The sequence below is a fragment of the Globicephala melas genome, chromosome 16 (genome assembly GCF_963455315.2).
Source record: "Globicephala melas chromosome 16, mGloMel1.2, whole genome shotgun sequence".
NCBI classification, from domain to species: Eukaryota; Metazoa; Chordata; class Mammalia; order Artiodactyla; family Delphinidae; genus Globicephala; species Globicephala melas.
The window spans coordinates 29,581,601-29,601,674 of NC_083329.1; the positions used below are offsets into that span (position 1 = coordinate 29,581,601).

General features: G+C 50.9%; 1 protein-coding gene across 3 annotated transcripts in view; it reads left to right on the forward strand.

Annotated features, from left to right (window-relative positions):
- The first annotated feature begins 4,378 nt into the window (after positions 1-4,378).
- CRTAC1 (cartilage acidic protein 1) overlaps positions 4,379-20,074 on the forward strand; it is a 133,970-nt gene continuing 118,274 nt past the window's right edge. For 2 of the 3 annotated variants that reach the window (XM_060286853.1, XM_030865263.2), the window contains exon 1: positions 4,383-4,581. In XM_060286853.1, coding sequence (XP_060142836.1) covers positions 4,558-4,581 — 24 coding nt within the window. In that variant the 5' untranslated portion in view covers positions 4,383-4,557. Of the gene's footprint in view, positions 4,582-20,074 lie in introns of all 3 variants that reach the window. The other variant, XM_030865265.2, reaches the window with a different exon arrangement.

Here is a 20,074-nt window from a genome sequence, read left to right on the forward strand (position 1 = left end):
TCTGAAAACTCACCAGCCGCTGATAAATATGTACTCCTTAGAAAAAAGGAGCTACAACCCAGTACAGCTTGGTTTGAGAAGGGGTTACTTCCTCCCACTCTCTTAAACCCCTCACTTCTTTCCCAGTTTATGGTTTCTCTTTTGCTACGAGTGCTGCTTTTCCACACCCTCACAAAACATTCATTTCTTTTGGGACAACCAAGCCTAAAATATCATTCCATATATCCCCTACCTGCAATTCCAAATTTCCAAATCTCTGAAAATCAAGGCATGGATTTTGGGGGTTTTTTTGGTTTTTTACAAGTTTGATGCCAGAACTCATCTGGTGACAAAACCAGACAAACTGAAGTGAAGCCATTTTATCCTCATACCCATTTAGTGTGAACATTCACACTAAATGTTTTATGTTTTACTGCAGAAATAATGAGGCTGATTAAGAGATGCTGCCCATGATCTCACAGGGCATGTTCGGTGCGTTCGGTACCTTTCTGAATTCTAAAGCACCTCTGGCTTCAAGGGCCTCAGGTAAGATTTGTTGAAACAGAAGCATCTCTAAGAGCTGAGATTCCCTAGCCTTTCCTCTCTATCTGGAGAGTGCGAAGACAGCCAGGTGGATCAGTGAGGGTCACAAGGAAACCAAGGATAGCAAATTTTCTGATTTGGAGAAAGAAGGGTTGAGTTTGTGTGACTCTGAGTAGCTTGTGTAACCCTCTGATCCTGAACCAGAGGAGAGGATTGGTTCCCAACAGCCTCTGCTCCAATGGGCTTTCGAGATGACTGAAATGACACACCCAAATGTCTTGAGCTTTTAGAAAATGAAGTGCTATGAAACTTTTCTAGTATTTTTTTTTGAAACATAAATACGTTTAATTGGAATAAATTAATCAGCAAACCCTGTGTTCATTCTGTGCCCAGTTTCACGCTGGGTTCTATGAGGTAGTCAAGTACAAGGTACAAACTCTGGACTTAAAGGGGCTTCTATTCTGAGAGGAAGGCCAAGTTTTTCTGCATAAGAAACAATTAGAGAGAACGCAGGACAATATGTATAATAGAGTGCTAAGATGTTGCAGACCTGCAGGAGGGCTGAAAAGGCAAAGCCCCAATGCAGACCAGAGCAGTTTTGGAAGATGCTGTGAGAAGTGAGACTTAGTTGGGTGCCAAAAGATGAGAAAACATTTTAGGCAAGTGTGCCAGGTAAGAATGGACAAGGTTTGTGGGGGACAGTACGGAGAGAGCGTGTTGGGAGGAGACTGAACAAGCTGGATGGGGGTAAGGAGCGTGTTGAAAACATATGTGTGTTAGTCTGCTCGGGCTGCCATAAAAAAAATACCACAGATCAGGTGGCTTAAACAAATGAATTTTATTTTCTCACAGTAGGAGGCTGGAAGTCCCAGATCGAGGGGCAGGTTTTTGTTTCTTTGGAGGCTTCTCTCCTTAGCTTGCAAACGGCCACCTTTGTCTGTGTCCTAAAATGACCTTTCTTCTGTGTGTGCCCAGAGAGACAGGAAGATCTCCAGTGTCCCTTTCTTTTCTTATAAGGTCACCAATCCTAAGGATTAGGGTCCCACACTTTTGACCTCACTTAACCGTAACTATCTCTTTAGAGGCCCTATCTCCAAGCATAGTCACATTGGAAGTTAAGTCTTCAACATATGCATTTGGAGGGGACACAATTCAGTCCATAAATGTGCATGTGCCCCGAGAAAGCAAGATATGTCTGGGAAATTTGTGAGGGCAAGATGTCTACAGTGATACAGGCAGGGCACAGACATGAACTGAGTGAATGGACATGGAGGACATTAGAGGAATTAGAAATTACAGGACCAGAAAGGCCTGGCCCACTGACTGAACCCTTACAAGTTCAAGTGCAGAAACCAAATTGCATTCCCTAAAGAACTTCCTGGAGAGACTGTCTCCGTCATTTCCTGCATTTTTCTGTCCTTCTCCAGCACCTCTGGTCTGATGCACCCTTACTTGGCTAGCTGCCGGAAAGTGTGAGATCATTATAGAGCTGTTTTGTACGGAAAGCCTATTCACATCTGGATGGCTAATGCTGATAATTACTGCGCTGGTTACTAAATCTGTCGGGCTTAGGTGAGGTGAGGCTCCACAGCTGGGGCTCCTGCTAACAGCTTCACCGGCAGAGAGAGAGAGGTGAGAACAAAAACCACGAAAGATGTGCTCAGAAGCTTGGGATTGAGTGAACCTGGTTAATTACCAGTCACTTGCTGTCTCCCAGAGTTGGAGTTTCTGGCTAAGGAATGCTCATAGATCAGACAGAACATGACAACCTGCAACTTATTTCTACACTAAGAGGGTGGCGGGGACCGAGATGCAGAGACAAGTGTGGAGATGGTCTCTCAGGTGCCGGGGCCATCACCACATGACTCAGATGCCCTCAGAATACGGTGGTGGTATGAGGCAGCATGGTTCAGAGCTCACCGGACTCCTTGTGGAGAGAGCTGGGGATCAGGTGTACCCATGGGGCAAAGTCTATTTGCTCTTTGCTGAAGCTTCTGAATCTGGTTTTGAGGATCCACGAACTCCCTAAAATTGCATGTCAACACGTGTGTATGTGATCGAGCAGTTTCCTGAGACACAGACTCATACCATTAATCAGATTCTTGAAAGGCTCAAAAGAGTTCTGTGATTCCCCAAAAGGAGGATGATTATAAACCACTGTCCTAGACCCCTAGAGAAACAGGAGCTTGACATTGGGCAGAGCCCCAAGAGAGACTCAGGGTCCCTAATGATCCTGAAATTATACTCAAGGTGTGTGTGTATGCCTGTAAATGTGTATGTGTATATTTTCCTAGAGAAAGGATTCAATGGTTTTCATCAGATTGAAAACAGTCAAAAGGTTTCATCACCCTCAAAAGGTTAAGAACCTGAGCTAGATCCAGGACCCCCAAAGCGAGAAAGATTGCCTGTCCTTAGCTATGTCTTTCCAGAGGACGATCACAGCCACCTGAAATCAGGGCCCAGAGTAGGCTCTGGTAGTTCTGCTCAAAACCTGGGGATAACCGGGTCTGGGGTCAGGGGCTGGCTGTCGGCGTCTTCCACGAAAGAGCACATTTGGAGTCAAGTGCCCAGACAGCAGGGTGGTGGTCATAAAGGCATCAATAGATGAGAAAACAGTCCTAGCTCCCTCCCTCTCTGATGGCTTATTCCCAGGTCTTTCTCTTCCCAAGCCCAGTACCCCAGCTCTCGGAAACCCCAAGTCCTTATTCAGTTCAAGGTTCATTCAGTAAATCCTTACTGAGCGCCTACTACGTGCCAGGCCCTATTCTAGGTGCAAAATAAGGGACCTGACTTGAGAGTGTTATCGACCTAGGCCAGTTTCCTGCCCCGCACACGGGCACTTTGGGCACTGCTGACCAAGGGCTTTCTTCCCAAGCTTAGCCCCCCGCTGCACCCTGCCCTGAGAGGCTGAGATCTTCCCGCCCACGGCAGGGGGCTGGGGCTCGAGGAGCGGGGGAAGCAATACCTGTGAGCAAAGCGGTGAGGGAGGCTGGATGGACGCACCGGACCAGAGCGGGTGGGCCGGGCTCAGCCTCGGCCCTGTCTGGGCAGGGGCTAGGAGGGGTAGGGTGGGGTGGGGGCACCGCCCGCAAGGCCGGCGGGCGGGCGGGCGGGGGACCAGGCGGGAGGGAGAGACGCTGCCCGCGACCGCCTCCGCCGCCGCGCCTCATCTCCGAGCTGTGCTCGCCCGCTCCCCGCCCTCTGGGGCCGTAGCGAAGCTCCGCTCTCCATACTGAGCAGTCCCCGGAAGGCACTCGGACACGTTCCCTGACCGGATAAAGATCGGCTCAGCGCTCGCTCCGCAGCGCGAAATCTCGCCATCACCGCGGCTCGCGCGGCCGCTCCGGCCCGGCCCGGCCCGGCGACGCCAGATCGCTATCTGGGGAAACGGGAAGGCACGCCGCTGTCCCAGCCGCCACTCTCGGCCCTGCGCGCAGGGGTGACCGCGGGGCCCTGGGGCTCGCCGCCCCCTCCCCCGCCTTCCTTCCCGGCGCTTCCTCCCGGGGGACCCCTGCTTCCCGCCAGCCCCCGGCCCCCAGCGCCCAGCCAGACGCCCTCGCCCCCCTCGCCAGGTCCCGCTGCCTCCTGAAGGTTACGCGACGCAGCGGTGGGGCGCAGGGGGGCACCCGCCCTCGCCGCCGCCCACCCCAGCGCCCGACGCGTCGCGCCCGGCCGGCCGGGCTGCCGGCGGCTGCCACCGCAATCCCGGCTCTAAATCAGCGAGGGGAGGCGCCCCTCCCCCCACCCGGCTCCCCGGGCTCCCCGGGCCGCGATTGGCCACGCGGGCGCCCCCCACCCCCGGGCCCTCAGCTCCAGCTGCGGCGCCATTGGCTGCGGGTCTCCGCCAGCCTTTACATAAGCCCGGGCGCGCTCGAGTGGAGTTGTATAAAGCGAGCGAGCGGCGTCGGGGCGGGAGGCTCCAGGCCAGCCCGGGACCGGGACTGGGAGCTGGAAGGCAGCGGCGGCGGCGGCAGAGGCGGCAGCGAGCTCCCGCTCTCCGACGCCCCCAGGCGGTGGGGCTGAGAGAGCCCGAGGATGGCTCCGAGCGCAGACGCCGGCGTGAGTACCCGCTCCCGTGCCCCTCACCCACTCAGGCAGAGAAAGTTTCTCCCGCCCTTTACGCCCCACCCCGATCCGCCCGCCGGGCTGGCGGGGGTGGCACCCGGGAATCGGGGAAGACGGAGACCGCTAAGGCGGCGGCGGCTTGGCTTCCAACTTGCCAAGAGGCGCAGGACTCGACTGGCGCGCAGAGCCTCCCGCGGGCTGGGGTAGAGGCGGGTGCGGGGCCGGAGGTGGAGGAGAGGTGGGAGCGGAGGTGCGGGGGCGATAGCCCTCATAGTTGCAGAGAAGGTGTCGGGGGCGTCCTGGAGGTCAGCTGTTTGGGGAGAGGGCACCGGGGCTGGGAGGGGGCGGAGCAGGTGAGGAGGGATGTGCCTGGGGTAGTGGGGAGTCACCCAGCGAACCAGGCTCAGCTCCGGGCCTGGGAAGCTACTGGCCTCGGCTGGGTGCCTAGGCTTCCAAGATGGGGAGGAGCCCTAGGGGAAGCTAGCTCTTCTTCCCCGTGAAAGCCGAGCTCCCGGGCACAGCGCTGGGTGGCAGAGAGCTCGGGGAGCCAGCCCAGCGCGCGGCGTAGCTGCCGGCTGCCTTTGCTGGACCGAGGTGTGGTCCGCTTGCTTTCAGCCTATCTCAGGCAAGCCAGCTTCAGGCATTCCAGGGGGACCAGGGATCCTCCTCAGCCCAGTGGGGACACATGGAGGCTTTGATGGGGCAGCAGGCCGAGCTTGGGGGCATGCCCAGCAATGCAGCGCGCTTCTTCGCAGTACAGTAGTTGGGAGTCCTGGTTAGTCCTGTTTCTGCAGAAACCAACTCAAGAAACCAGAGTCATCGCAGCCTGGATAGGAGCCTCCCAGAGTGGCCGGGAAGTGTTTCTGGGGTTGGGGAGGGGGGTCACTTTCCTTCCTCGGGGAATGACTAATGAATATTGCCACTGGTGGTGGTAAGGTGTGCACCTAGTGTGGCTTCTGTGTGTCCCAGGAGGTGCTTCAGCTCTCCAGGCAAGACATATTCTTGAGTCACACTTGAGGTGTCTTGGATGGGTGCAGGACTTCCCAAGTGAAGCCAGGTGGAAAAGAAGGCAAGAAGGTTCCAGGGATAGGGGACAACTCTGTAGTGCTGCTTGAATCAGGGGAGAACTCTTGTGGGAAGAGAAACGCTGTTGGTGGGAGATTTTTTGACCCTGATGACTTGGGGCTGCAGCTCCCCAAGACTGAATTAGAGCGAATTCAGAGTCACCCTGTACCTCATTCTCAGCCATGAGGAAGGGGAGATGGAGAATGGAAAGTGGGAATATGGCGGTTCTTCCAATATGGCCCTTGAGGAAGCTTTTTCTCTCAGTCTGACTTGATTAAGAACATGTTTCTGGCAGCAGGTCCTAAAGTCCATTTAAGGGACAATGAAGGGAGTTTAAGGTCTTGATGCTGGCTCAGTGGACCACAGTTAGAATATCCTGGTTTACAGTTGGTACTAATGGTCTCTGGAGAAGGTCAAAAGTGGGCTGCTCAGTTGGGGCTCATCCCTGAACATGAATGAGTGTTTTGAACTCCTAGGGCAGCTGCATCAGCCTGTAGATCTTTTAGTGGGGCTCTCAGTTCATACCCCCAAACCCAGCTCCATCCTCTACCTGCAGTCAACATTTTTCTGCTGCATTTCCCAAGACCTTCTCTCCACTGGGGATTTGTACAGCAAAATACCTGCTTGTTGCTTTCTTCTCTCCTCTCCATCTGGGCTGCACCTGGTGTTCTGAACCCTGAGGGTTATTACTCTGCACCTTGATGTTTGGTTAAGACGTCCTACAGCAGCACCGTAGTGCCCTCTGAATGTGTGGACCAATGGTCTGTGTAATTCTGGAGAGTGAAACATACTCTTATAGAGAGCGGACTACAGACCAGGAAGGTAGTCCTATTAAACAGCTGTGACAGTCCTGTTCTCAGTCTTGCTTGCTGCCTGCTGAGGCAATGGAAGCTGCCCAGCAGGCTCTTTGGTGCCCAGTAGGGGGCGCCAAAGGCACCCAGCTCAGGACCACTGACTTTTCACTTCTTGCCCTTCATTGGTCATCGTAACTTAATGCTTTAAGCAGGTTCAGGCTATAGCCTTTAACCATCACCTTCATGATTGGAACCCTTCTACCACGTACTTCCTGGACTTCAGGTGGTCTGTGGTCTCAGGTGCAATGAGACAGATACATGTACAGCATTCCAAGGAAATAGAGCTGGTACCTAGCCCCACCTGCTCTCTGAGATCATCCTTTGTGTTTGGTGCTGGTGTGTTCTTTGAACTTGTTTACGACTCATAGAGCCCAAGAATATTAGAGCTAGAAGAAAGGAACCTTGAAGAGCACCTACTCCAACGCCGTCCCACATGCACACTTAATTTACAGATGAGAAAACTGAAACCCAGTTAAGGCAAGTATCTTGCCCAAGGTCACATGGCTATTTGGTGGAAGGATAGGACTGGGTCCTAGGATTTCCAGTCCTCTACTTAGAGCTCTTTCCGCTCCCATGACCTGCTTCCTCTTTACTATGGAGATGGACGTGTGTTCTCTGCACAGTAAGTGTTCATAATTGCTGACTGATAAGACATCGGTAAATTAATAAATCTAGTAAACTGGGGGAAATTTCCTTTGAATCTGTTATTCAGACTGAGGAGGTGAGGAGCAGATAAAGTTCTCATAATGTACATATACAGGTAACAGAAATTCCTAATTATTCTTTCCCCTTCCTCCATTACCTTGTCTTGTTATTTCAAGTGGTCTTATAGGCAAAAGCAATGCGACTCCTGGTTTCTGTCCACACACGTAGGAATCAGATATGCCCAGCCCCTTGCGGTGGTCTTGGAACCCAAGCCTGGAGTTTTTCCTTCCTTCTGTTCAGGCATGCTAGAGTGAGGTCTCTCTGACCTGTAGTCGCACCACTGCCTATGGGGCCTCCAGTACTCAGATCCTGGGTGAAGTGGAGAGTTTCCAATCAGTATTTGCCCATTTCCCCATCCTTGCTGCTCCCAGCTCAAGGTCAGAGTTCTAGGATGTTCTATTTTTGCAAAATCCTCATATTAGGGCTTCTTGGGTGACCTGGAAGATACTACCATTTCCATTGCCCTTTTTCTTTTCTGTGAGGCTGGCTGTTGACATCTGAGCCAGGCCCTGGGAAGGAGGTTTGCTGAGTGGCCTGTGGGCTGCCCCCTCTGTGTCCTCTCCCCACCCTGCTCCTTTGCACTCTGCATAGAGCCCCCCCGCCCCGAGCCTCTGCAGACTTGCCAGCAACCCTCAGGAGGGACCAGTGCTGCGGAGCCAAAATTCCAAGAGGCGGATCCTCTTCTGTCCCTAAGGCTCACCTGAGGGATGCTTGTTGCCAGGGAAGGTGCTTGAGTTTCCTCATCTCCTTCAGGCTCACAGACAAGTTGGGTCTTTTTCTTCAGGTAGAGGAGGGAGGTGGTAGGATAATGTGGAACACCGGAGAGCCACAGCCCCCTCCTTGAAAGCAGGGTTTCTGAGAGGCTGTGCTTGGGATCTGCGCCTGATTCCAGCTCTAGCTGAAGAGTTGTGCCAGCATTCCCAAGGCATGGTTTGGTTCTGGATAAGCCCAGAGGAATATACTTACATAAAATACAGCTATAGCACAGTACCTCTGTATTTTTGTTTGAATGGGGGAGTGGCATTAGACACTGAGGAAACAAGAAGTCGCCTCTTTCATGAACCTCACCAGATGGTTGACCCTTAATCTTACTCTCGCTGGGAAGGCAGCTCAGTAGTGGAAATGACTCAGGCTTAGAATCCGACTCCTCACTTCCTGCTCAGGCGCCTTGGACAAACCGCTTAACCTCTGCATGCCTCAGTTTCCTCCTCTGCAAAATGATGAGGCTGGCAACCTGTGATGAGCGTAGGATAGTGAAAATCAAGGAAGATAGTCTTTAACATGCCTCTACCCTTGGTGAGATGTAAAGAGGTATTCAGCTGGGAGAGGACATTATTGCAGGACCCCTGGGAACCACACTGGGTCTTCCATTTCCCGGCGAATGAGACCGAGTGTCCAGGTTCGCACATCAGCCTCTGCTCACAGCAACATCTGGGCTGCGGACAAGGCCTCCTTGGCAGGACTCCCTCCTTGCCCTCTTCCCTCCCCCGTGTTGGGGTTTTCATTTCGGGGTTCTGCCATGCTTGGGGAAAAGAAAATTTACAGGTCCCAGGATAATTCTGAGTGTGATAGAAGGCCTTGAGCTATTGATTCCTAAGGAAGGATCTTTGTGCTGGGAGAAGGCTTCCTCAGAGCCCAGTGATTTAAGAGTGCTGACAAATCCGTGCTCACCGAGCCTCCTGCGGGCTGCAGATACAGGCTTCCAGGCCATCCAGGGTTCTGCGAGGGATTTCTGGGGAGCCTGGCTGGTTGCTTAGGGGACATAAACCTGTGAACTCTCTTTAAGAGAAGGTATGAAATCAATTGGTTCATTATCACACCAAACACACGCTGGACCACGGAGGGCATTTAAGAAATGAGAAGTAGCAAAGAACTAGGAGTTTGTGTTTGAAAAGTGTGTGGAAAAGTGTGCAGGGGTTGGGGAAGAGGCGGGGGCAGGAAGACCTTTCTCCACTGAACCACATGGTCTTGACCTTATTGAAGTCCTTGGGCAGTGAACGGAGGGATTACTTTGCCCACTTGACAATGTGTGTAGAGATTTTTGATTGTGACAACTGGGGCAGGGAGTGCTTTGGGCATCTAGTTGGTAGAGGCCAGGGATGACATTAACCATCCTACAATGCCCAGGACAGCCCCCCAACAAAGAATTGTCTGGCCCAAGAAGTCACTAGTGCCAAGGTGGAGAAACCCTGGACCAGAGCATCACATCATGGAATCACAGCATGTTAGAGGTGGGAGGGATTTTAGAAGTATTTTCACCCAATGCTCCCACTTTATAGCTGAGATCCAGAGAGGTGAATAGACCAGCCAGGGTCACACAGCAAACAAGTGGCAAAGCTGGTCTGGACCTCAGATCTGCTGTCTCCTGAGAATGACTTACCCAGACTCTCCACAAAGTTGTTGTAAAGATTCAATGTGAGCTGTGAAAACACTTAGAAAATTATAAAGAGACTATTATTAATATTGCTATGATTAGGAATTTGGGAGTTTGGAAAGTTCTATTTCTGGCTATGCCACTGACTCATGGTACACGTTTGGGCACGTCATTCCCCTACCCCCAGGCCTCTCTGTGAGTGCGTGTGGGGTCAGGGGTGGTCTTAGCGAATGATAATTATATCATAATCATTGTCTTTAGAGAAAAGTCCAAAGATTTGCCCTTCAAAAACCCTAGACACTTACAAAAAAGAAAGGATAAAAATTTTCCTTGAAAGAAATCATGTTGACTTCGTAAGAAGCAAAGCGTTTGCTTCTTGGAAAAATTCCAGTACCCGGGCCCTGTGAGTTGGTTCCAGCCCAGGAAATCTGATCAACATCCGGCGGAGAAACCGATAGCTCCCCAACTGACACGCGGCTGGATTTGTCCCCGCTCCCTCCGCGACTTCACCACCCTTTCCTGCTCAGCCCTCTTGGCCCAGGGAAGTTCTGCAAGGAACTTGGAGGGGTGGGCAGGCGTGTCATTAATTAGGAAAACCTTGTTTACTTAAAAGACATATTCTTAAAGATCTCTTCCAAGGGACATTTTGACATATTACTTGAATTAGCCACAAAGGAATCGTGTTGCCGAGAGTGTAAGATGACCCTTCCTGTGGCTTCCAGTTACTCTTATCTTTGTTTGCACCCAACAAGTACAGTGACAAGGTCATGGGAATCACTGTGGAGCTAAGGGGTCCTGTTGACTGAGGAAGGGACCGTGGGGACTTCTTCCCTCCCTAACAGCCGCTCCACCTACCTTGAGAGCCACCCCCTCCTCCGGATTTCCTTTGTCCCTGCCCTCCTTCGGGACCAGCAGGTTGCCGGGGAACCCCTGTCCCCCACCTGGACAGGCAGAGGAACCTTGCAGGGGTCATGGGAGCAGCCTGGGCTGGAGTTTCTCACTGAAGGCCCCGCCCTGCCCTTGCCCTCAGGATTGGAGGTGGGAAGTTCCTAGAGGCTGTCCTTAGAGGACCAAGGCTCCACCCCTCCCTGCCCAAATTGGGAGGGCAAGCTCGCTCAAATCTCACCCAGTTCCTGTCGTGCAGGTGGTGAGCATCTTGTGTGTCCAGGGCAGCCCAGCCTCTGGAGGTCAGTCCCTGTAGTCAGAGTCGGTGAGCACACAGGCCCTTTCTGTCGCCTTGCCTTAGTGATGTCACGTTCCCTTTCGCCCTAGTCTAAGAACAGACTCTTTCTTGGAATCGCAATCATGCACCAGTCATCCGAGAAGCTATGTATATCCAAAGAGCCTTTTGCAGGTGGGGAAAGAAGAGTTCCCAAGAAGGAGAAATGCTGCCTTGCAAGCAGCGGGGGTGGAGACATGTGTCTTTTGTTCTCAGCTGTAAACCCAGTGCCTTGCACAGTGCTTGGCATATGGAGGGGCTCCACAGGTGCTCGGTGGGTGAACAAATGAATGTGTGAATGTAGGCGGCCAGTCTGGGGCAGATGTGGCCCTTGGTATTAAAGTGGATCTCCAGACAGGCCTGGGTCCATAAGGCCAGCTTTCCTTCGGGCTCCTTCTTCCCAGAGCTGGCGCTTGGCCCCAGGGCTCTGTAAACCTCCAAAGGTCCCACGGATCAAGCAGGGTCTGAGGAGCCCACACAGGGCCCACTTGTGAGATGGTACCAGCTCTAAGCCTGGAGCAGGGCTGAGTTTCTCCTCCCCTTCACTTCTGGCGGGTGCCCACTGCCCCCATCCTCCACCAGGCTGCTACAAGGAAGCTCCGTGCAGGTCTGTCTTGGTAGCTGTAAGCTGATAGAAGAGACGATCATTTGGATTTCCACCAAAGACAGACTGGAGAGTGAATCATTGCTTCACGGAAAGATTCCCAGGAGAACGCTTTTAAATAGCAAGGTCCGCTAATGCATTTTAAATGATTTAGGAAAAAAAACCTGACCTATAGACACTTAGGCTCGGAAGAGAACTTTGGAGGTCATCCAGTACCGCACCGTCAACTACCCACAGCTCCGGGACGTCCAAGTCCCCTCTGTGACACTCTCACTCACTTTCTGGAAACCAGCCAGTCTAGCCGTTCTGCACACTGTTGCCCCAAATCTAATCGGATCTCTACCCGACTTCAGACCTCCCTCACCGGGTGACTCCAGGCTCCTTCCCAGATGCGCCAGGCGGGTTCTACAGGCCCCAGCTGCTGCCTCCACGCAAGACTGTCTCCGCCTTCTCCTGCACCCTCCACTCCGCACCCCAGACACTGCATTCCAAAGGCATTGCCACCTGCACCGAGCTGAGTCAAATCCACCTGGAATGTAGCTCCCATTGGAATCCAGATTCCCTGTCTCCAGGGGGCCTTTCCTGCCTGCCCTTCCCACCCCCTACACACCTCGATACTTAATCCCTCCCTCCTACGGGCTACGTCTGCACTTTGTACCTGTTGCTACTCTGAATACCTACGCCTGTATCATGTGTCCGCCCTAGAGGACTGTCAGCTCCTTGAGGTCAGAAGCCATGCCTCAGACATCATTTCTAACCTGGCTCTTAGCATCTGCAAAATGCTTGAAAATGGATGTGTATGTGACTATAAACTGAGGGGTTTTGCATTTGGAAAGCAGTGTTTAAAATGTCAAAGAACTCCACCAGGTCCCTAGACGAATTAGTCACAGAAGCCAGCCTATGCCTCAACGTCTGACAGTCCCGTGAGTTCCATTCGACACTCGGCAGCTACTCCCCGACAGGGAGCACCTGGTGGGCCTGGACTCCGTCTCCTGAGATGCATTCGTTCATTCGAAAAACATTTATGCGGTAGTAATAGCATCACTGTCGTCGCCATTACCTACCACGTATGGACTTTGCCAGGCACTGCGCATGCGTTATCTCATTTCATTTCCCATTTTACAGACCCGGAAGTCCGAGCAGTTGATAATACTCATTACGGACCTGCGCTGCCTTGTGCGTGAGGCTGGGAGACTCCATTTGTCCTCTCACTTTCAGAAACACCATTTCACTAGCCTGCGGGTCTCTGTGGCATCTCCCAGCCTGGGTCCCCTGCGTTTTCGTTTGCCTTGTTCTGGAGCAGGACCAGGCCTCTTTTCTATAAGTGCAGCCGCAGGCAGCATCTGGAGTTCTCTCCAGGTAGCGGGAAGGAAGAGGAAGGCTTATACTTTCACGGTGCTGGGGAAGATGCATAGGACATGGTGGCCCCGGGGGGCTGGGGAGGTACAGAAGGTCTGGTGTTTGTCTTCCAGGCTGGCAATGCGGAAGACGGGGACGGGGGACGGGGTGGAGAAACGCCGATGACTGAGGCATTAGAATATACGCTCCACGGGAGCAAAGACTTCATTTTGTTCTCAGCTGTTTTCCCGATGCCCAGACAGTGCCTGACAGAGGTGCATAAGACTAGCGAATGAATGACCGAGTGAATGACTGAATGGCAGCTTTCTCTCCATTTGGGCCACAGTATTTGCTTCCTAGCTGGCCTCTCTGTTTCCAGGCCCACGCTCCCACGGCCTCCTCCACACCCCGCTGCTGCAGTGTTCTCTCCAACACGTCCCTCCAGCCAAGTCATCCCTCACCCTTCTGGCTTGTGTTGTGCCAGGCCTCCGCAGCCTCTTCTGACCTCCTAGCCACGCCCCGACCCACCATCCGTCCTGTCCCAGCCACCCTGAGCCTCCTGGGGCTGCATGACCCTGCTCAGCCACCATGCACGTGCTGGCTCCTCAGCCTGGAATGCTTTCTCCACCTTGTCCCTCTGGCCAGTTCATCACTGCCTCTTAGGCCTTCCCCAGCACCCCCAGGCAGAGATGCTTGCTCCTTCCGTTGTGCTCCCATCTTACTTCCTTTAAGACAAGTCTGGTGTAGTGAAAGACACTGTTTAGTGTAGTGTCCAAGGGCACCATTTCTGGAGCCAAATGGCTTAGACACAAATCCTGGCTCTACCACGTACTAGTTGTGTGACCTTGAGCAAGTTACTTAACCTCTCTGTGCCTTCATTTCCTCATCTGTAAAATGGGGACAAAAGTGGTACCTACCTCACAAGGTTACTATGAGGATTAAATGAGATCATCCATGTAAAGGGTTGGAGTAGTGCCTGGCACATAGTCGGTGGTAGGTAAGTGTTGTTATTACTACCCATTCCTCATATAGTACTTGTTATATGAAATTGCAATTAAAAACAAATCTCCGTTTGCCTTGTGTACAGGGTCCCGTGAATTAGGTTGAAGAGTGACATGATCAGCTCCGAGATTTAGAAAGGGAGCTCTAATGTGGAAGTAGGGAGAGATGAGAAGAAAGGGGGAGCAGTGAACAAATATTACTGCTGTTCAGTTGAAGGATAAAGGGGGCAAATCCCCAGCAGTGGGGATAGAAAGAGTGGGCAGCTTCGAGAGAGATTCATGAAGTGGATTGACTCGGTGATCCAGCAGTTGTGAAGAATAAGGAAGAAGCAAGAACCAAATATGACTCCAGATCTCCAGTTTGAGTGTTGGGGTTTGAAAGGGTCCAATGAACAGCATCCCACTTCCCTGTTCAGATTCAGGACCAATGAAGGGAAAGAAAGGTGGGGAGGGACAGGGGAGGGGAAGAGAGAGGCAGGGCTCAGACAGATGGAGATTAAAACGCTACCATCATTACAGATACAGCTGTTTGGAAGGCCAGGCTTCAAAGTGGGATTCACGGAGCTGATGTACCTGCATCCCCACTGCAGCCCTCCCTGTGGGTGGGGGCAGGCCTGAGCCTGCCTGGCCAAGCTCAGCGCATGGCAGAGAGTGGCCTCTGCAGGGAGGCAGGTCCAGAAAAGGCTCTCCGGGCCCAGTTTTCCCAAACTGACCCATCTGGTGAGTCCCTGCTCCCGCCCTTGGAAGGAGGGAGTGGGAAAAGGAGGGGAGTCAGGAATGATACACTAGTCCAGGGGTTCTCAGTCTCAGCACTACTGACATTTTGGGCTGGATAATTCTTTGTTGTAGAGGGCTGTCCCCTGCATTGTAGGATGTTTTGGCAGCATCCCTGGCCTCTACCCACTAGATGCCAGTAGCACCCCCCTTCCCTGGTGGGACAACCCAAAATGCCTCCAGACATTGCCAGCTGTTGAGGGCAAGGGATGCAAATCACCCCTGGTTGAGAACCAGCGCTCTCATCCAATGGAAGGTCCTCCGGATGGAAACCTGGGGAGGGAAAAATAAGTGCTCCCTCTAACTCATGACCCAGTGTGGGACCTTTAAATAGGCAGTGCTAGGAGGGCAGGTTGGGATGGCATCTGGTTCGCCAGACCTTTGAGGAGTCTGCTGTCTTCCTTCTCTTCTCCTCCTCACTGTCCTTATCCAGCTAACTTCTTAGCATCCTTCACCGCTCAGCTACACCATCCTACCTCCACAAAACATTCTTCTTTTCCCCCTCCACCTGGCTGGTTTAGATACCTTTGTGCCCCTCCTCCACAGCACCCCTCACCTTGTACTGCAAATGTTGACTAGCTTTCTCCCTGTGACCCCAGCACCGAGCACAGCCCCAGGCTCATTGGAGGTCCACAGGAAGTGTCACTGTGGGTCAGTAAGCTCCCCTAGCTCTCCTCCAACGACGCCTTAGTCCCAGGCGCTCCTCTGTGTAGATCCGGTGGCCCAGCCCATACAGGGCGGAATGCTTCTGTGGCTGCCTCTCTTCCTCAAGCCTCTGCCCTCCTACAGCTTCTAGAAAGGGTCTGTGCTCCCTGCTGGTTCCCAACATCTGAAGCATTCAGGGCTCTTCCTTTTGTGAGAGCTCAGGGCGGTGTCCTTGGCTCTTGCGATAATTGCTAAAGAACTGCTTGCCCTAAAAATTGCCCTGGAAGCCACAGCTGCCTGACCCTACATCAGAGATCTAGGTTGCTTGGTTACCAGTTTTCAGACCCAATTCAGGAAAGTCCCGAGGCCGCAGAAAACTGAGTTTGGCCGCATGTGACCCACAGCCAGTGTCTAAAGACTGTCTAGCCTTACAGCTATCTGTGTGAAAGGAACGGAAATAAGCAGCGAGCCTGGCCCCCGAGAGCCGTTCACTAGCTCGCTTAACCCTGGAAACCTCGGCATGTCATAGGATTCCCAGGTTACCGATGAGGACACTGGAGATCCGAAAGATTAAGAACCTGCTAGTTTCTGGTGGAGTTGAGGTCCAAATCCAGGTCCCCGACTCTGGGCTTTGGTTTGTTTATTTATCTTTCTCTCGATCCCACTGAGGATTGTTAGCTTGTAGAATACTTTTAAGAAATTATTACAAAGCAATTCTTCCCACCGCCTGAAACACAAGCCCGACCACCTCTCGCCCTTGTTAAGAGCCCTCTTTGCCCCCTCCTCTCCCTTCCCCTGCAGGAGCAGCCCAGGTGTTCCGGTCCTGCACCCTCTGGCCAAGCCCTGCCACTGATATTTATCCTCGCCTCCCCCGGGCTGCACTGCCCCAGATGTCTTCCCATTGCACTTAACACTTCTTACTTACTACTTAACGCCACTGCTACCTGTAGATAGCTAGTAGGTGCTTGTTACACAGCATTCAAGAAAACAAAAAAGTTCAGTTCAACATACTTTTTAAAATTCGATTTTTAGCTTTTCTCCACATTCTCCCCAAAGATTGAGATGTTCCCAGTGGTGTGACAGGTTTCTGAGCCAACTGTGTAAAACTTGAGGTCACTCCAGCACCTGCTGTCCTTCTGCTTCAGGCAGTACCATCCTGCTCTGCTTTCCTCCCCAAACTCCATATCCCGCCTCTTCCTATGATGCTCTCTGGCTAAATAGATTTTCTTGGTAGACCTCAACAAGCTGGTGATGAATTCCAGTAGTAGAAACATTTTTCACTTCAAATCAGAGTGTAGCTTACACTCCCAGCTGGGGACTGTGAGTCTGGGGCAGTGGTTCTCAGCCCAGGCTGCCCCTTAACATCATCAGAGGAGCTTCTAAAAATACACCCGACCCCCACCCCAGACCAGTTAAATCAGAAACTGGGGTGAAGGATCTGGGCAGCAGCATAGCTCTAAAAACTCCCCAGGTGATTCGATTGGACAGCTAGGGTTTAGAATCACTGGTCTAGAGCCTTGCTACTACAAGTGAAGTCTGCGGACCAGCAGCCTCGGCATCCCCTGAAAGCTTGTTAGAATGCAGAATCTCAGGCCCCACCCCAGACCTACCAAATCAGAATCTGTATTTTACCAAGACCCTCAGGTGATTGGTAAGCACGTTACAGTTTAAGAAGAATTGCTTTCGGGAAAGAACTGTTTCTTGGTTTTGTTTTTGTTTTGCGGTACGCAAGCCTGTCACTGTTGTGGCCTGTCCCGCTGCGGAGCACAGGCAGGCTCAGCGGCCACGGCTCACGGGCCTAGCTGCTCCGCGGCATGTGGGATCTTCCCGGACCGGGGCACGAACCCATGTCCCCTGCATCGGCAGGCAGACTCTCAACCACTGCGCCACCAGGGAAGCCCGAAAGAACAGTTTTAAGATAACTGTATGACAAGTTGCAAGCAATTTCTGCTGATTCACATTTTCATTTGGACTTATTCCTTCATCCATTTAACAAATGTTAATTGAGTGCCTCCTAGTACTGGGCACCACGATGGTTTGGGGGAACACATTGGCATGCATCTCTATCTTGGCTTGCAAATTCCTGCCCATACCCCATCTTCTCTAGGCTCTGTGCATTAATGGTAGCTATCTTTTGTCTACTAGACCTGACCCCCCACTCCAGTTCCAGCCCTTTCCTTCTTCTCAATTCTTTGCAAAAATTAGAGTCAGAATCCCTCTTTGTCAGTCCCTATCAATTGTGGTACTTTGACTGAGCTGAAGATAGCTAGTACTTTGAGTATCTAATGATCAACCGAGCCTGCAGCCCTGAGGATTGTATGGCCCTAGGATTGGTTTCAGACCCTTAGATCTAGAGGCAGAGGAGAAGTTTCTTGAACGAATCACTATAGCATATAGTATGGTTTCTTTTTTTTTTTTTTTTTTTAGTAAAAGGCGAAAGATTTATTCGATATGAAGAGAAACGAGAGTATATATATAGTATGGTTTCTTAACCCTGGCTATTCAACATGTAGTTTATGGACCAGGACGGTCAGAATCACATGGGAGCTTGTTCAAAATATATAATCTTGGGCTCTCCTGCAGATCAGCTGAATCAGAATCTGCATTTTAACAAGACCACCCGGTGATCCATGTACATATTAAAGTTTGAGAAGCACTGGAGCACTGGTATAAATTGTCAAATTTTGCAACATGTTAGAATCATGTAGGGAGCTTTTAAAATTCTGATGCCCCTGCTGCGTCCTATGCCAAGTGAGTGAGAATATCTTGGGATGAGACCAGGCATGAGTATTTTTTTATTATGGTAAAATATACATAACATAAAACTTCCATTCTGACCATTTATAAGTGTATAGTTCAGTGATATTAAATGCATTCACGTTGTCGTGCAAACATCACCACCATCCATCTCCAGAACTTTTCATCTTCCCAAACTGAGACTCCATAACCGTGAAACACTAACTCCCCATTCCCCTGTCCCCCCAGCCCCTGGTAACCACCACTCTTCTTTCTGCCTCTATGAATTTGACTATTCCAGGTACCTCGTATAAGTGGGATCATACAGTGTTTGTATGACTGGCTTATTTCACTTAGCATAATGTCTTCTAGGTTCATCCATGTTGTAGCACGTGTCAGAATTTCCTTCCTTTTTAAGGCATATCATATTCCATTGTGTGAACATGCCACACTTTGGACATATGGATTGATGGACACTTGGGTTGCTTGTGGCCACTGTGAATAATGCAATTACGAACTTGAGTATACAGATATCTGTTCCAGTCCCCTCTTTCAATTCTTTTGGGTATATACCCAGAAATGGAATTGCTGCATCACATGGTAATTGTTTTTTGGATTTTTTGAGGAACTGCTGCACAGCAGTTTTCCACAGCAGCTGCACCATTTTATAGTCCTATCAGCAATGCATAAGGGTCCCAATTTCTCCACGTCCTCACTAACAATTGTTATTTCCTGTTTTTTTGATTATAGCCATTCTAATGGGTGTGAAGTATTATCTCACTGTGGGTTTGATTTGCATTTCCCTAATGATTAGTGATGTTGAGCATCTTTTCATATACTTATTGACCAATTGTATATCTTCTTTGGAGAAATGTTTATTCAAGTCCTTTACCCATTTTGAATTGGATTGTTTTGTTGTTGTTGCTGAGTTGTAGGGCTTCTTTATATATTTTGGATATTAATCCCTTATCAGATATATGATTTGCAAATATTTTCTCCCATTACATGGGTTGCCTTTTCACTCTATTGATAGTGTCCTGTGGTCCCCAAAAGTTTTAAATTTTGATGCAGTCCATGTAATCTATTTTTTCTTCTGTCACCTGTTCTTTTGGTGTCATATCCAAGAAATCATTTTCAGACAACGGTATTTTTTAAAGCTCCCCAAGTGATTCCAACGTACAGCTAAGGTCGAGCAATGTTTCTCAAATTTTAACGTGCATTCAGATCACCTGAAATCGTGTTAAAATGCACATTCTGATTTATTAGGTCTGGGGTAGGGCCCAAGATTCTGCATTTCTAACAAACTCCTCGCTAATGCCGATGCCGTTGGTCTGGCGACCACTGAGTAGCCAGAGTGTAGAGGAGCATTTCAGTGATTTCCTTCATCTGAGCCCTGAGCTAGAGGGGGGATATTTACCAGGCCTTTTCCTAAGTTTCCCACCACAACTGTTTCCCAGCAGGCCCTCGGCTGACCCTCTAACTTTCAGCTGCTGCTGAGCAGCCCTGGGAGCCTTTGGCATGTCAGAAGAATGAAATATAAAGGAATTGCTCTCCCTGCTCCACTCTCAGCCCACCCCCCCGGGGGGAGGCCGTCCACTGGTCTGCTCATGCCTAGTGCATCCGGTTCCACACTAATGATGGCACGTTCCTGTCTGGGCTTGGCCCCTGCAAGGGAACTGCTACAGAGCTCTGCTGAATAGCTGTTTTGCTCAAAATATGTTTAATATGCTCAGAAAGGAAAACTACACAGGTTGGTCTGAAGTTTATAGAAGAAGCTGGGAAGAAAAACTGCCGAAGGTCTGCTTCTAAAAGGAATCCTTTAATTCATCATAGAATTTTAGAGCCGGAAAGGACCTTTAGAGATCTCCTCCCAGACCCTCATTTTGGAGAATCAAGGTGGGACCCAGCAAGGCTGTGACTTGTTCAAGGTCACCAAGCAAAACAGAGGTCATCCCACAGGTGTATTATTTCTGTTTAATCTTGCTTTAGGTTATTTATCTGGAACTGGATAACACAGAGGAGCTATTTCTTTCAGATGTCTCCTTTAATTAAAAGTTCTACTTTTCAAACAAAGGTAAAAATCAAGAGGCTGGATCACGGTTCTTGCCCCTCGTGGCCTTCGTTAGAAAACTTTATCAGATGCTTATATTACCCTAATAGGACCTGCCTCCC